At 37.0% G+C, this 16536-nt stretch overlaps 2 protein-coding genes across 2 annotated transcripts in view; both read right to left on the minus strand.

Moving 5' to 3' along the window:
• LOC307004875 (piggyBac transposable element-derived protein 4-like) overlaps window positions 1-16536 on the minus strand; it is a 145283-nt gene that overhangs the window by 70095 nt on the left and 58652 nt on the right. The window lies entirely within an intron of this gene.
• LOC307003579 (SE-cephalotoxin-like) overlaps window positions 3107-16536 on the minus strand; it is a 30706-nt gene continuing 17276 nt past the window's right edge. Inside the window, exons 2-4 of the mRNA XM_079622208.1 lie at window positions 4190-6850; window positions 3355-3399; window positions 3107-3132 (exon numbers count right to left, since the gene is read on the minus strand). Of these exons, the coding sequence (XP_079478334.1) occupies window positions 3122-3132; window positions 3355-3399; window positions 4190-6839 (2706 nt within the window). The 5' untranslated portion in view covers window positions 6840-6850 and the 3' untranslated portion in view covers window positions 3107-3121. The remainder of the gene's footprint in view (window positions 3133-3354; window positions 3400-4189; window positions 6851-16536) is intronic.

The raw sequence follows: 16536 nt of genomic DNA on the forward strand, positions 1-16536 counted from the left end.
AATAAAAAAGTGTTTAATATAAGTGACTTTGTCTTTGTTTTTGTTAGCCTGGCCAGCCAGACTTACATCAAGATGTTTAGTCTGGACACTCTCCATAGACTAGGCTTACTCCGAGAGGCGGGATAAACGGCTGTCTCTCAAAATCCCTCTGCACGCAATAGGATAGCGCTACAACCAATCAGAGCAACGAAGAAGGTGACGTTTTCCCACCAGCGGAGCTAATTGGTATATTAAACTTTTTCCGTATCCAGTCGGCAAAACTCCGAACACATCTTCCTTTTTTAAAAATGATTTAAGTGCCGTTTTTTGCTCTTTTCTTAAAGAGAAACTTAACTCCAAGTCCTCCAGAGTCGCGGCCAAAGCCGATTCGAAAGACTGCTGTTCGACAGCTGCTGCCGCCATTCTTTGTTTACAAGTGCCTATGCCAGCCGTCGCAACTCTGTCGTCATATGTTAAGCCCGCCCCGCATGCTCTATACACGACGTGATTGGCCTGACCCAATCTGGGTTTTTGCTGCTAGAATGTGTATTGAGAGTTGCTAGACTGGCCCTGGCTGCAAAATACATTTTGCTGCCGCTAGGGGCGTCTAGATTTCTAGGCTATGTTTTTGTTGTTTTCAATCAAATAATAGCGGACCACAAACTGAGCCTTCGTTATAAAGGGCATTTTCCAAATTTCTTATTTATTTGTTATATATATTGAAATTTCCTCACCGGCCCCCATGTGGAAAAGGTCATTTATTAGTCTTTTTTCCATGTGAACTAAAAAACTAAAAATCAAGCTGAAATCTTGTTTTTTCGTAAAAAAAACAACAACAAAAAAAACAATAAAGGAGCCGTTTTCTCGTTTCTGCTTATTTCATTTCAAATTGGAAAACAAACTATCAAAACGTACACGGACCCCTCCGCTGCTGCCGCTGATGTGTGGATTCTTATCTCGTTTATTGAAACTACATTTAATCTTTTTCTTATCAAACAACCAGACTAACGTATGGCTCGACACAACCCGTACCGGGGAAGAGCCTAGACAGGGCTTCTGTGTAGACATAAATTCACCTACGCTTTGCATCAGCTTGGTATGGCAGGGTAAATGACAGCTGTTAGTATCGTCACCCTCGCCCAGTAAATTTAAAAAAATTATATAATTAATTGTAAATTAAATATTTTAAACACTAATACAAAAAGAAAAGAATATTTATATATATATATATATATATAAATATTAGGGCTGTCAAAGTTAACGCGTTAATTAGGCGTTAACGCAACATCATATTAATGGCACTATTTTTTTTAGCGCGCGATTAACGCAGCGCGTATTTTCAATTTGACCCGTGGCCCAACCCTAGTTGGAGAAATGGAGTTACACTGTGTTGCCAACTTAGTGACATTGCAGACACCTTTAGCGATTTTTTTCTCTTCAATAAAGCGCCCAAACCTTTAGTTTCTGAATCGCCGGTACTCTCCCAGCACGCGCGAATCTCGCTCTCGCTCTGCGTCTCGCGCGGTAGAGAGGAGCAGTGCTTTAATTCAGTTAAACAGATATTATGTTGCTTCTCTAATTTTATATGCACTTATAGCAGAAATCACAGCACAGATATTGTCTTTATCTTATGTGTATTTGATTTCATCAGACGACGGCTCGATTATCAGGATTGTTGTGCAGATTAACATCTTGGAAGGGAGAGCTGGTTATGTTTAATGGGTCGCGTTTCAGTCACTGTTTCATATTCATTCCGTTGTTTGACAACAGAAACAGTAAAATATACCAATGAAAACAGTTTTATTGAGAATTTAGCTTCATCAAAATGGGCACAGCGAGAGACAAACTAATGTAATAATAAATAATAAATGTACATTTAGCATTTTCAGAAGAGCTGCCCTGTCATGCAAAAATCTAAACATGTTTGTTTTAGTAAATTGCTCAGTTTAAAGAAAGAGAAGTAATGGGAACCTGGTATTTCTTTATTCTTTCTTCATGTGTCTAATAGACATGAACAAGTTCTTTGAAAGACATCTATGACCTTTGAAACATGTCTCGTCTTCATGCTCTATGTTGGCTATGGTTTCAATAATAAACATACATTTGCATAAAGCATCCATATTTATCCATGCCCATAATGATTAGAGTATTACAAACTTGAAAAGTATTAATTTAAGGTACATTTAGAACAATTAAAAAATGTGCGATTAATCGCGAGTTAACTCATGGCAAGCATGGGATTAATCGCGATTACATTTTTTTATCGATTGACAGCCCTAATAAATATATATAAGTAAATATATATATATATATATATATATATATATATATATATATATATAAAATGTACATTAAATGTATATTAAAATGTACTCTTCTGAGTTTTATGATGTAGGCCTTGTGTTTTATTAAAATTTATTAGCCTATAATTTATATCCAAACAAATTATGCACACCGGGGTCATAGTAAAACACACATTTTATTAGCCTATTCAGAAATAGTGTAAAACACCGGTAAATAAAATACAAAATGAACATTATAAACACTATTAATAACATACAGGCTATGCATATTTTAATTCCCCCTTACTGTAACCTATGTCAAATCCTTAAAATGAATGGGATCCGACGGTAGCCGCTCGCATCTCAGCCTGCCTGACAGACATTTCTAGCTGGATGAAGGATCACCACCTTCAACTAAACCTCGCGAAGACAGAGCTACTTGTAATCCCAGCTAACCCAGCACTTCATCACAACTTCACCATCCAGCTAGGCTCGTCATCCATAACTCCATCAAGATCAGCCAGGAACCTTGGAGTTGTAATTGATGATCAATTGAACTTCACAGACCACATCGCTAGCACTGCCTGGTCATGCAGATTTGCCTTGTACAACATCTGAAGGATCAGGCCCTTCCTATCAGAGCATGCTACACAACTGCTTGTTCAGGCGCTTGTTCTATCCAGACTGGACTATTGTAATGCTCTCCTGGCTGGTCTCCCAGCTTGCACTGTCAAACCTCTGCAACTGACCCAGATGCTGCAGCTAGAGTGGTCTTCAACGAGCCGAAGAGAGCACACGTCACTCCTCTTCTCACAAAATTGCACTGGTTGCCGGTTGCCGCTCGCATCAAATTCAAGTCACTAACGTTTGCCTACAAAACAACCACTGGCACTGCTCCCTTATACCTTAACGGAACAAATGAATCCGATATAGGTCACAATTGAAAGAAAGTGTAAACATACGGTCAAACAAATGGTTTTAGGCAACAAATCAGAATTGGACATCAAGATCTTCAGTGTAAACGTGGCCTAAGACTGCAATATATTGTCTATGTTAATGACTTGGACTACCCGAACTTTTAAATGCTACTTACCTGTCTTCTTATAGTCAGTAACCCTATTGGAGTTTGGACCATTTTCTGCAAGGATAAGAGACAAACTATTATTATTATTATTATTATTATCACAACAGTGATTCAAAGGTGAATGTGGTGCTCCTACCCTGTTTGAAATCATTCCTTCACTCTGGTTGTTCTCTGCATTTACCCTCATTTACTGCCTGTCAATAAACTGTTTACATTTGATACTCACCTCTCGCAAAATTCCCTAAAACAACTAGCTGAACTAACATAAATTTCAACCATTATTAAAGACAAGTAAACACTAAAAAAAGGAACAAATAAAAAAATGTGCAATCGCACAAATACATGCAACTGAACAAAGATACAATTGAAATATTTGACAGTGGTTTTTCAGTTAAAGAAAATGTAATCAAATGTAAAACAAAACTGCACTTTATGAAAAAATATACAGTAACTATAGTAATATACAAGTATAGTTACAAAAACAGTGAGTGAATTGAGTGAGTCTTATGTTGTATAATATTATAGAGCGTAGCAGCAATATCAGGCTGCTGTCACTTTAAGAGCTGCACAGATCCAATATACTGTTACAAATGTGTTTAACTGTCTTTGGATATTTTAACTGCCCAGAAAAAAGTGTTTAGTCTTTTTGTGCATGAATGGTTAAAAATCACTTTTTTGTGAGTGCTGTGTGCAGCAGTGTTGTTTTACAATTTATTACACTTTCTGCAGTGTTTAATGATTTTGTGATGCTGTACATTAATTTGAAAGCATGGACATAAAACCATTCAAATTACGAATCAGTCTAATCTAATGTGAGATTATGTAACATAAAAGAGTTTCTTACCGGGGTACGCTTCACTGTCCAGAACCCACTTGAGGTCCTGACTCTTGCAGCCCTCATATGGGTCTCCTTTCCACGGGCTCTCACAGGTGCAGATACTGATGTGATTGTAAGAAGAGCATTTGGCGTTCACTCCGCAGGGTTTAACCAGGCACACGTCACGACAAGTGCCACGGAATTCAGTACAGACCTCATTGTCCTTACAAACGCGGTGTGCTAAGCAGTTGTTACACAAGTGTGGTATGAAGAATGGACAGGGTGGCTGTGAGCATTTGTACTCGGATGGCTCAGGGTATGTGGCAGAGGCCCAGCCAGATGAACATGTGGCCTTGCAGACAGTGGCTCCACCTTCAGATCTGCACTCGACCAGCCCATTCACCTGCTCCTCGTAGCACACAGGTGAGGCACTCCACTGTCCTCCAGAGCACACCACGATCTCGGGGAAGGGCTTGTATGATCCACCACATTTCAGTTTCACCTGCTGCTGGGCTGTGCTGTGGTAGAGCTTCTCGCAGTGGCTGTTCTGAAGATCCCCAGCCTTTAGAGGGCCACACCCATTTTTATTGAAGAGTTTCCACTGCTGTGAGACATAGTCCTGAAAAAACTTCTCAAGTAAATCAATGTTCTCTGATTTTCCAGTGACCAGTAGATATTTCGACCAAGCTAAAACAGCTTCCTTTTCAAGAGCAAACATGTAGCGCACAAAATAATCAATCTGATCACTGTAGTATTTTGTGCACTCTACTGGCTCACCAGACTGACTTTGTGAGTCCTGGACCAGTGACTTGCGAAAAATATCCAGAATGTTGTGTTTGTCTCCAAATCCAGAGCCCATCATCATCTGGTGAAAGTTTCTGAGATAAAGTTGAAAAGGATGTCCCCCTGTGAACACATCTCCTACTTCAGAAACATATTGGCGTTGGGTTATTGTACCGTTTATAAGATGTGAATGTAATGTGTTGATGTGGCGAAATTTCTGAATCATACTGCTGTATTTGATAAAGACTTGTGTCCACTGTATGTCATTTCGAACATTCTCAACAATTTCTTTAGTGAAGTCTTTCAGCTCCTTGACACTGAAATAAATTGCTGTCAGATCAGGGACTGGTTGATAGATCATATCATTGATTTCACCTTCGAGAGCGGCATAGTCAATCATATTTTGGATGTTTTCCTCACACGCCGGACCGTGGAACATCTTATGGCACTTACAGAATCCTTGTGTGGTGTCCTTGATGGGTTTACATTCTCCATTTTTACAATTCACATCTGAGCAGGGAGCATTTACCACAATATTTCCTCTGATGAAGATTTGAAAGTCTCTTAAGGACACTCCTCGTGCATCTTGACAGTTCAGCTCAATATCCGCCACATCTGTCTGTGCATAATCTGATGGTTTAGTAACAGCATGAAGAAACAGTATTTGGCTGGTAACTTTAGCACCGATCCTGTGGAGCAACTCTTCCTTCATTGATAGACACTGTAAAACACTTTCCGGACTACCCTTTGGCACACTGGATTGCAAACTGGATTGCAAACTGGATTTAATATTGCCCTTAGTGTTTTGATCAACAGCAGAGCCCTTTTCTTGATGAATTATGAGAACTGATGTCTTTTCTTGAGCATTAAAGTTGATTGACTGGCCAAAGGTAAACTCATTTTTTGCATCGTTTGAGTGGGCAATTACTATCCATTTAAACCAGTGGAACTTGCTCTCCAAATGATTCTTAATATTTGTAGCAAGCATTTTAGGTTCTGAGAACCGTTGACTGCTAAGTTTCTCAGTGTCCTTAAGAGCCCATTTCTCAAAGCCATCAGCACACTCAATCAAGGCATCCTCTATGGCTGATAAAGTGTTGGATAGTTGTGTGACTGCTTCTTGTGCCTTTCCTTCACCATCATAGCCCTTTAGTTTGTAATAAAACACATTTAACTTTAGTCCTGAAACCATCAGAGTGGTGAAGTAGGTGGAGTATTGCACCAGGACATTAAAATCACCATTGGATTTCTCAATGATGAGCTGTAAGAGATTCTTATTCAAACTGACAGGATTGTTCTCAGTGATGTATCTGTAGAAATTAGCAACACTGTTCTCTGTGCCAGTGTTTTCATAGAAAGTGGTGAACCTCTCAGCCAGTCTGGTCTTTTCTTCCTGTGTGGAGGCAAGAGGAGCTCCCTTTATGAATTCTGTTAACTTGGCCCAGGAGTTCTTGATCACGTTCTCATCTTTGCCGTAGCTGCTTGCATAGCTTGTCCATTCCATTTGTGTTTGCAGGGTTGAAATTTGAAGGGACAGAGAGTCGAGTTTACGGTTAACCTCTGCAAATTGTTCCTTCATGAACTCAAACATTGGATTTGATTGTGGAATGAATGCCAAGATGAAGCTTATTAATGCCCCTATAAAACCAAAATATGCTGCAACTTTGCCAATAGAACCAAAGACTTTGAGGACTTTGACGAGTGATTCACTTGTTGTATCTTCCGGTTTTTTTTTTAGAAATTCACCCACATCACTGAGACGTTGGAGAAATTCTTTAGACATTGTCAAGCCCTTCTCCACTTTAGTGACTTGTGAGGATTTAAGGTCAGCTGTGCAGAAACAGCTGTATATAAGCAGATAAAGGATAGTGAGAAAAGTCTTCCCAGTCGCCATGGCAGCTTAACCTGTTAAAAAAGGATGCAATAAATGTGTAATTAGAAGCATTGAATGTCACTTGGCTGGAGAGACCATAAAAAGCCACCTGGGTAGGACTGGGCATCGTTCAAAATCTTTCGATCCGGTGCCAATTTCGATACCTCAGTTTCGATACCGGTTCCTAACGATACTTTTTTCGATACCAATTTTATGAAATCCTTTTTAACAAGATCACATAACATATTACCTCAGAAAAACTTTTATTTTTTATTTATTTAGTTTTATTTTTTCAGTTTGACTCATGCTCCTTGTGCCAGTGCACAAAGGAATAAAAAATGTTTTATAAAGCGCTCATGCTCACCAAAGCTGAATTTTTAAAAAAAAAAATACAGTAAAACTTTAGTAATATTGTGAAATAGTATTACAATTTAATCGTATCTAATATATTTCAAAATGTAATTTATTCCTGTGATGTCAAAGCTGAATGTTCAAAATCATTACTTCAGTGTCACATGACCCTTCAGAAATATGAAAACAGTTTGCTGCTTAATATTTTGGAAACTATGATAATTTTTTTCATGATTCTTTGATGAATAAAAAATTCAAAAGAAAAGCATTTATTTAAAAACGAAATATTTTGTAACATTACACATGTTTTAATGTCACCTTTGATAACTTTAATGCAACCTTACTGAAAAAAAAATCTGACTAACCAACACATTTTTGAACGGCAGTGTACATTCAGTAGGTTATTATTTATTGCAATATAAACACTGGAGTGATCAACAAGATATCTCTTCATTTACCAGTCGAAGACGGAGCAACTTTCTGCTCTTATATTTACTCCGTGCACTGTCAAGGTCTTCATCGTGTTTGTCGTGGTACCGGTCTTTGCAGCAATTATTTTACCGCAAATACTGCATCGCGCGCTGTTGGCATCGAGCCTGGAGAAATGTACCCACACTTTTGATCGACTTTTCCACATCTTTAAGGTATTATGTGTGTGTGCTCGCGTCTCATATGAATATGTGCACGGAGAGTTTGTGTGTGTGTGTGTGTGTGTGTGTGTGTGCTCGCGTCTCATAAGTATGCGTGTCGAGAGTTTGTGCGTGCGCGCCTCATATGAGTGTGCGCGGAGAGTTCCGCGTGTTTCGTGTGTGTAGAGTTTGCGTGTATGTGCGTGAGTGACTTTATGTGTGTCGTTGTGCATTTCATGTCTTTGTTTGAGCACTGACGTTGACGAGTTAACTCCTTAGGTATCGAAATCTGGAACCGAACAACATGTAATTTTTCGATACTCGATAGTATCGAGGCAATTCGGTCGGTACCTAAAAAGTATCGAGACTCGGTACCCAGCCCTACACCTGGGAGATAAGAAGCGGCAGAGAGGGACTGACTGAGACTCGTGACAGCAGCCAGCGTGAGAAAGCTCTGGTGGACTGAGTTATTGGAAGCACCGGCATCACGGATTTATGTTTTTGTGTGATCTACTGGTTGTGAAATAAAACAGTGTCAGTCAAGCCGACCCTGTCTTCTTCCTTCCAACATTATTTTGAACTTGTTACAAAGAGCTTTCTATCCCACCATAGACAGCTACACAACTACCATTTTGACGCTTCAAAAAGTTCATAACGAGATCGTAAAACTAATCTATAATGAGTGGTTTAGTCAAAATTTTCTGAAGATACTCGATCATCATAAATATTCATCAACCTGCGTAAGAGGATTGTTCTCGCTAGTCAAGCAGGTTCGGTAGAGATTCTGTTTATGTTCTCTGGTCAATGTTTATATATAATTAAAAGCCTAAACTAAATCTGTTCATCATATAAAGTGATCGTCAAGGTAACAATTAACTGGTTTGAATCAAGTCGACTACATTAGGTTAGCTCGTTTTAAGGGTTCTGGTAACAATATGGTAGACTCTGGTAGCAGATCAATTCCAATGAAACTTTGTAGTTAAACGAATTCATAATAAAAAAATACTGACATTACTGAAATTAATTTTAATAAATTTAATAATAAAAACATTTTTCAACATAAAACATTGCAATAGAAAATTATTAGGCTACATCAATAAGGCTTTGCAAGAGCATAAGATGTTATCTTAGCATTCAAACGATAGCTCTGTGGTTTATGTTTTACCGTTCTTGATGCTTAAATATGTAACTGTTTATTAAAGTCAACCGTTTTGTTTAATTATCAATTGCACATTTCAACATATATTTGCTACATTCAAGTTGAGCCGTTGCACAGACGACAAAACTGATGAAGGAATATTGTCAGCCGATCGCGTCAGAAAATGAAAAGGATGAAGCTCGTCTTTAATCTGCTAAATTATTGTTTTGTGAAAATTCACGAAATTGAGATGACTGGCAGTGATACCCGGGCATAGCAACAGAAGAAATTTTTCAAAACAGATCGAACAAATCATAAAAAGACTTTCAATATAGTATTGCTTTCAATAAAAAATAACAATGAAAATGTAAAAGAACACTCAAATTAATTGTTTGAAACCCCATCGCACATTTCAAGGTTTAAATAAAGTGTCTGGACAGTTAATTTTTTTAAAGGACAAGTTTGGTATTTTACACTTAAAGCCCTGTTTACAGATCGTATCTGATGAAATAGAACGGTTAAGATAAAAATTTGGACACATGCTCCTGTCCCGAGAATTTTAGGTTTATTTCGCTTTTGTGGACCTATTTTGCCAAACGCGTCACAGCCGTGATTCTTCCGTTGAGAGCTTGAATAATAGACACTCCAGCCCTGTTGGTGGCGATAATGCACCTTTGCCAATTGCAAACAACACAGACAGCCCCCCTCTGTCTGTGTGTGTGGGGAGGGGAGCAGAAAGACTCTATTAAAAATAGGTATATTGTGCCATATAGTGTTTTATACTATGTATAAATGTGTTTTTTTCTTTTAAAACAAGTGTTTTAAAGTACACTAATTTTTAATTAATTCAATGCTGCATTTTTATGTATATTTAAACATTATCAAAGACTACTTTCTGTCAAAGTTAGGATGTTATTTTTTTAGTTTCAAAAGTTATCTGTCTCTGTCTCCCTCTGTCTGTCATTCCCCTCCCCTCACTCCCACAGTCTCACTTATTTCTTTCTGTAAATAATATCTGTATTAACAAAAAGTTTGAGTTTCTTTTTCAATCAATGTATTATGTGTAACTTAAAAATAAACAGATATGTTTGAGGGTTAAATGAAAATAAATGTCTTAGGCCTTGTATTTTTTAAATAAGTTGTATTAATAAAGTAAAGGCATAGAACAGTATATTTGTAGTGCATTGGCAATATGTGTAGCTCACTGATTCTTGAGAGTCGGGACAAAACACGTTTTAAAAAACTTTTTTTTTAAATACACACTATATCAATTAGAGTTATACGTTTCTGCAGAGAAAGGTCTTAGCTATTTAACCATGTAAAGGAACAGGTTCTAAATAAAAACACATTTTAAACAAATTTACATGTTTCCCTTCAGAACTGGATTTGTGTCAACTCCGTCAGACACACTAAAAAGTAAACAATTTAAATTCTTCCAATCCAACAAGAATCTAAAGTTATGAAGTATATTGTAATAGTGTTTAGTTACTCTGATATGTAAACAAAATACAATATATAAACTTAAGTTGTGATTTCACACTATTCTGAAAACTCAGATTTCTAAATATTTGCATTTTCAAACTTTGATTTTAATTTCAATATTGTAAAAACAAATTCCTTAAATAAATAAAACCTAAGAGGATGTAGATCAGATGGTCCTTTATTACAAAAACAACACCAACTGAAGGAAGAATATTTTTTTCCCAAAAAAATTAACAAAAACATACATCCAAACGTCGAAGATCTGACGGTGTTGACGAAAAACTGACGGTGTTGACGAAAAACTGACGGTGTTGACACAAAATGTGTGCATTGCTGATTATTGAACAGATGTGCTCTTTAAACACTACTACTAAAACTACTCCTTGTTATTAGAGTATTGAACTTACTGTAAAGCAAACTATAATAAACATATTGCACATACACCGTTTCCAACTATTTTAAATTAAACCGTTTCCAACTATAAAAAAAAAAAAAAAAAAAATAAGGGAAACCAGGGGCTACCCTCTGCCGTGATAATTTTTTTTGGCCATATCGCCCAGCCCTACACTGGCTTCTCTTTTGTCTATCTGTCTCTATATATATAAATATATATATATTAAAGTGCTGGCAAAGTTACACGTTACACAATAATAAGCAGACCACTGCCTGCCCATTCTCTACAAGTCAGATGCGTATGGTTAAATAATGTAATGCATGCTATGTATGTGCATTTATGTGTAAATAAAACCCTGAAATAACAGTTTAACCCTTCACTATATTCACAAATAATATTATATTCGCACATTAAGAGGTTATTGGTGGATTTGTCAACTCCGTCATCGTACAGGTCAACTCCGTCAGACATAGAACCTGACGGAGTTGACGTCTGACGGAGTTGACGTGAGGCCATGTATTTTCCACCAAAACATGTATTGTACACTGCAGCTAGGTAGTTTTTCCTCAGTTGCTAGCTGTCCCAATAACCTCACTAAAATGCTTAAATTCAATCCACTATGGTTTAAAAAAAGTATCTTAACAGAAAGATGGTATTGACATGGTGCAGCTGTGACCATAGGAATATTGACATTGTTTGTCTAAAATATAAAAAAATGTAAAACGTACTAGAGCATGTGTGGTATTGCTGCATTCACCACAGGCAGGGAGATGAAAAGGGGTCCTCAGGGATATAGCTGACCATGCTATTTCCTGATTTAAAGAGCTTTATGAAAATATCTGACGGAGTTGACAGAAACTGAGGACACAACTTTAATAGGTAGATTTCTATGGAAAATATTGTTTGATGTTGACTTCATGCATTGTTTTTTATATTTATACCCCTTATTTTGTATTTGATATAAATGTTTTCACAATTGTAGAGCTTTTTTAAAGTTTTTTGGGATGGTTAATGTTGTGACCTCTTGCTGAGGACAAGTGCAATAACATGGACCTTCTACATGGACCTGTAGAAAACCTTCAAATTTTCCCCAAAAAGATAAAAAGTTTATTCTAAAAATCAGATAGGTATATACAAATCCTTTAGATTTAACTTTGTAAGTATGCCAATCATGATGAATTTCTTAATTTTTGCTATAAATTAGACTTTTCTATGTGGGACATGTTTTGTCCCGACTCTCAAGAATCAGTGAGCTATATAATTAGTTTATTAATTAAATTAATAAAAATACTAAAAGACCTTGAGATATGTTTGGTAATTTTACCTGAATTAATTTAAAAATAATTAGCTTTATTTCAGATCAATATATTTGTTTTCCTTAATTTTAATTAACACTAACTTATGAGATTGTTTTAAATATAAGGTAATTAATAATCATTGGAAAGAGTGATCGTTTTAAACGGAACACTAAACCACCAATAGATGGCCCAACATAGAAGTTGCTCGCCATAGAAAATAAAAAATATTCTAAAGAGGTGATTTTTTATGTGAAATGAGCGAATCAGAAGCTGCTTTTGTTCCGGTAAAAAGACCAACAAGAAGCTGAGCTCGTGATGCACTGTCAAAAGCTGTTCTAATTTTATATTTTATATAAGCGAAAATTATGTTTTATATAATGTTCATCCAAAGCATCACTTCACATCATCCAAAGTATCACTTCCAGTGTGCCCCCTGGAACGTGGTCCGAAATCTTGGTCCATAAATAAACACGCTTGCATGAATTAATATGAAACTCATCTCTCGCACTTTTACTTTTACAGCCGTGAGCATTTTAGTTTCATTTTAAACATAGCGCCATTTCGGGGGTGGGATTGCTTGAATTGCGAGTTCAATAGCCTATTATTCTTAATGGAAAACAACAAAACAGTACAATGACAGATTTGCTTAAATAGGCGTTTTTACACAAAATATTCCGTCATCATCTTTTCAGTCAGCTCTTCACTCATGATTAATGAAATTGGACTCCTTGTGCTGATCTTTGCTGCGACTCTCATTCAGCTCACGATTTAAGCGGACACGTTCAGGTTTTAATTGTAGGCTAGTGCCTGTTCTCTAACTGAACTAGATTATTTTAACACACACACTCACACACACACACACACACACACACACACACACACACACACACACACGATGATATATTTAAATTTGTATATTGTAATATCACACCCTAGTCTTATTAAATGTATGCTTCATATTTCATTTTTAATTTCTAAATTTGATCAATAAATTTAATTATTTAGAAATAATAAGACTCTATAGGGCTGTTACCCTAGGTCTGATAAAATGAAATATTTTACACTGAAAAATAATGCATTAAATAATGTTATGAGATTGTTTTAAATATAAGTTAATTAACGATCGTTGGAAAGAATATAGGCTACTTTTAAACATAACACTAAACCTCCTTTAGGTGTCGCCAGGCGACCGTCTTAATGAGCGAGTCATTGATTCATTCGTTCAAACGAGTCGTTCGAACGACTGAGTCATTCATGAATGAGGCAGATCTTTATGGATTGATCATTGAATCTTTGAGTCAAGCGATTCGTTCAGAATGCTGAATCATTCAGTAATGAGAAAACACGTTGCTGTGAGATGCGCGATCGTTCTGCTGTGATCTTTATTGAACTATTTTCGCTGATGAAACCTATAGTATCCAGCTGCAGACCCGCAGCACCACCAGTTTCAGAACCCCAGCGCCAGAACCGGAAGTAGGGGCGGAGCTTACGTTCTAACACCAGCGCCAGAACCGGAAGTGAGGTGCGGAGCTTACGTTCTAAACCGAGTAACGCGTTTTGGAGCGTAATTTGCTTAGACACGAAACGGTATACTTTTATTACACACGAAACGTCATACTTAATACGTATGTTATAATGATACATTAAGGTACAGAAACATTGGGCTTCACCATATTTTTAATATCGTGGTCCGTTGTATGCATTTATATTTACTATGGTTCTTTTTTTATAATAATTTTTACAATGTATTTACCTACATATTGTAAATACAGTTGTTATGATAACACATTTATTTCTATTTGTATATAGGACAGTTAAGCTGTCATTTGTAACTATACAAGAATATAGAAACTATTTAGCTATTTTAGTAAAATGTTCTTATTAAAGTGGTACTACTTACAAGCAGGAGTATGTTGTTTGTGCACCACAAATTGACACTTACCAATCAGGTATTTCAAATAATTGTAAACTAGCATGAGAGAAAATGCCACAAACTATTGTAAAGTGACACATACCATTGTTAAAGTAATTATGAAAACTGTCACCAATCATTCAGAAGTGTGCTGGACCTTGACACTGCTTTTCACAATGCAGAGTAGTGTACATCTGTAGATCCTATATTATAATGTGGATACAGCAAGTCAAATATTTGAACAAAACATTCGGGAATCTCCAGAAGGAATATATATTAAATTAATTTGTAGTTATTGTAGACTAATCCTCAATGTTTAGTCAATGGTAGCTTATAAAATGTATACACCTTTTTCAGTAAGCAGAGACAGAAAAGAGACTCAACAAATATGTAAGTTAAAGTAATGAATATTTAGAATAAAAAAGGAAAAATTACATAAAAGCAGATCATCATTCATTCAGCGCTGTGTTGTGGTTGCGCTGTGTCACGTGACAAGCAGTGACGCGTCACCTTGGAAACCATAAAGTGACAGATTCGAAATAACGGTCGCCTTGAAAAACTCACGCTGGGGGGTCAATTAGAATATTTTAAACTTACGTGTGAAAGGGTTAACATTCTTCAAATTAGTGAAAATTCTGTCATCGTTTACATGCTTGTCTCATTGTAAATAACTCCCCTCACTTCCGGTTCTGGCGCTGGGGTTCTGGCGCTGGGGTTCTGAAACTGGTGGTGCTGCGGGTCTGCAGCTGGATATATCTCGATGAAACAGAACAAAAACAGTCAACATTGCATCTAAAATGTAAGTGATTCAATTTTATGCATTTATTGAACTGTTCAATGAAACCAATGCAGTGTTGCCAGACGTACGATAATTATCGTATTTGTACGATAATTTTGACCTCTGTACGATGTACGATCAATAATGAAAAAAATCCCATAATGTACGATAATTTCAGAATTGACCGTTCGCAAAAGCCACGCCCCTTAGTTATTGTTACTACGCCCGTCAAACAATTGAGAACCATAGCCATGGCTGGGTTGAGCTCCAGACATTAAGTGATTGGTTTTGGAGTAATGCATCAGACATATCCTCCAGTGCACAACAGAAATATAGACAGAATAGTTCGGGAGCAAATGCACAAAACAGTTTTGTAAAATTATATATTAATCATTTTTATTTGATCATATATCATTTTATAAAACTGTTTTGCGCATGTGCTCCCGCGCGCGCTATTTCAGTCACAACACTGCAATCAGAGGACGCGCTGAAACCATCAACTCTCGATGCTGTTCTCTTCATTCATAACTCAAACTACTGAGAAGGATATATTTGTGTGAATAGTTGTGCAACTGCGCGAACTTTGTTTTGAAGTTTAATGTTTGAGTTCCAGAGGAATTTGTGACTGTGTACCTGTTCAACCACATCAAAGTTTCGTAATTAGTAAGTCCGTGCTTTTTCTCTTTTTTCCCTCTTGTTTGCTGACTGATGAGGGGCCGCAGTGCCGTAGTGAAACGGTGTTTGTACATGTAGCCTATTTTTTTAATAATAGTTGCAAGCAATCATAAAATACAGCAAGTTTTCAGCCCGTGCAGACCTCACTGCCATAGGCGCATCATTGCACTATCTTGCTGAAATCGGAATGTTTGACGGAGGTCCTTCTCCTTAGTTACAGTTGCTGAGCTAGGATTGGACGAGAACCGTTCGAGGGCGGGGTTTTGCGAACGGTCAATTGCCCGCAAATTAGTTAAAATCTCCCGTAATCTAGATAGAGCAAGCAAGAGCGCGCATGTGTAGCGCGCGCACAGCAGAGAAAGGGAGCGAGAGACCTTGCGTGTGTGTGCTAGCATGTAAGGACCTAATTTTTTTTTTAACAGTCCACCCAACCAATCGAATTATTCAGAATAATATATATATATATGTAAAAAAAAGACATAGTTAATAATATATATATGTAAAAAAAAGAAGAAAAAAAAGAAACTGCATTTATTGCAGTGTCAACTGTTTTCAAGAAAGATTTCTGTTGTTTTGATAAAAGAGTGGTTTTCAGCAAAATACTTGGTCATTTTGTAGGGGGTATCAACTTCCTCAAACATATTTCGTCCTCTTTCAAAAAATTTCATCAAAGTCTGCAATTCATCATTGAGTATAGAGTAACGATTAAGCAGAGATCTGGTTCTCTCTTGCAAACAGGGTTTCACAGAGTAGTTCTTTTGTGCATGTGATGCTTCTTTGCACATCGGTCAGGGTACAATTTGAAGAGGAGTACATTTTTGCAACAAATGCTGCTGCACAGCTTTGGTAGTCAGAAGTGCTGCAATTACTGGAGCCATCAAAATTAGTCTCTAGATTATCAACGGCAGCCGAGCAAGATGCAGCTGAGAAGTTCTCACTCATGCTAGTGTCAGAGTCTTGTTGTAAATGTAGTGGGTTTACAGCTTAAGCATGATCTCTATTAGGGATGCACCGAATCCAGATTTTTGGGGTTCGGCCGAATACCGAATCCACTGGTTAAA

Source organism: Phoxinus phoxinus (assembly GCF_949152265.1).
Source record: "Phoxinus phoxinus genome assembly, chromosome: 9".
Classification (NCBI taxonomy): Eukaryota; Metazoa; Chordata; class Actinopteri; order Cypriniformes; family Leuciscidae; genus Phoxinus; species Phoxinus phoxinus.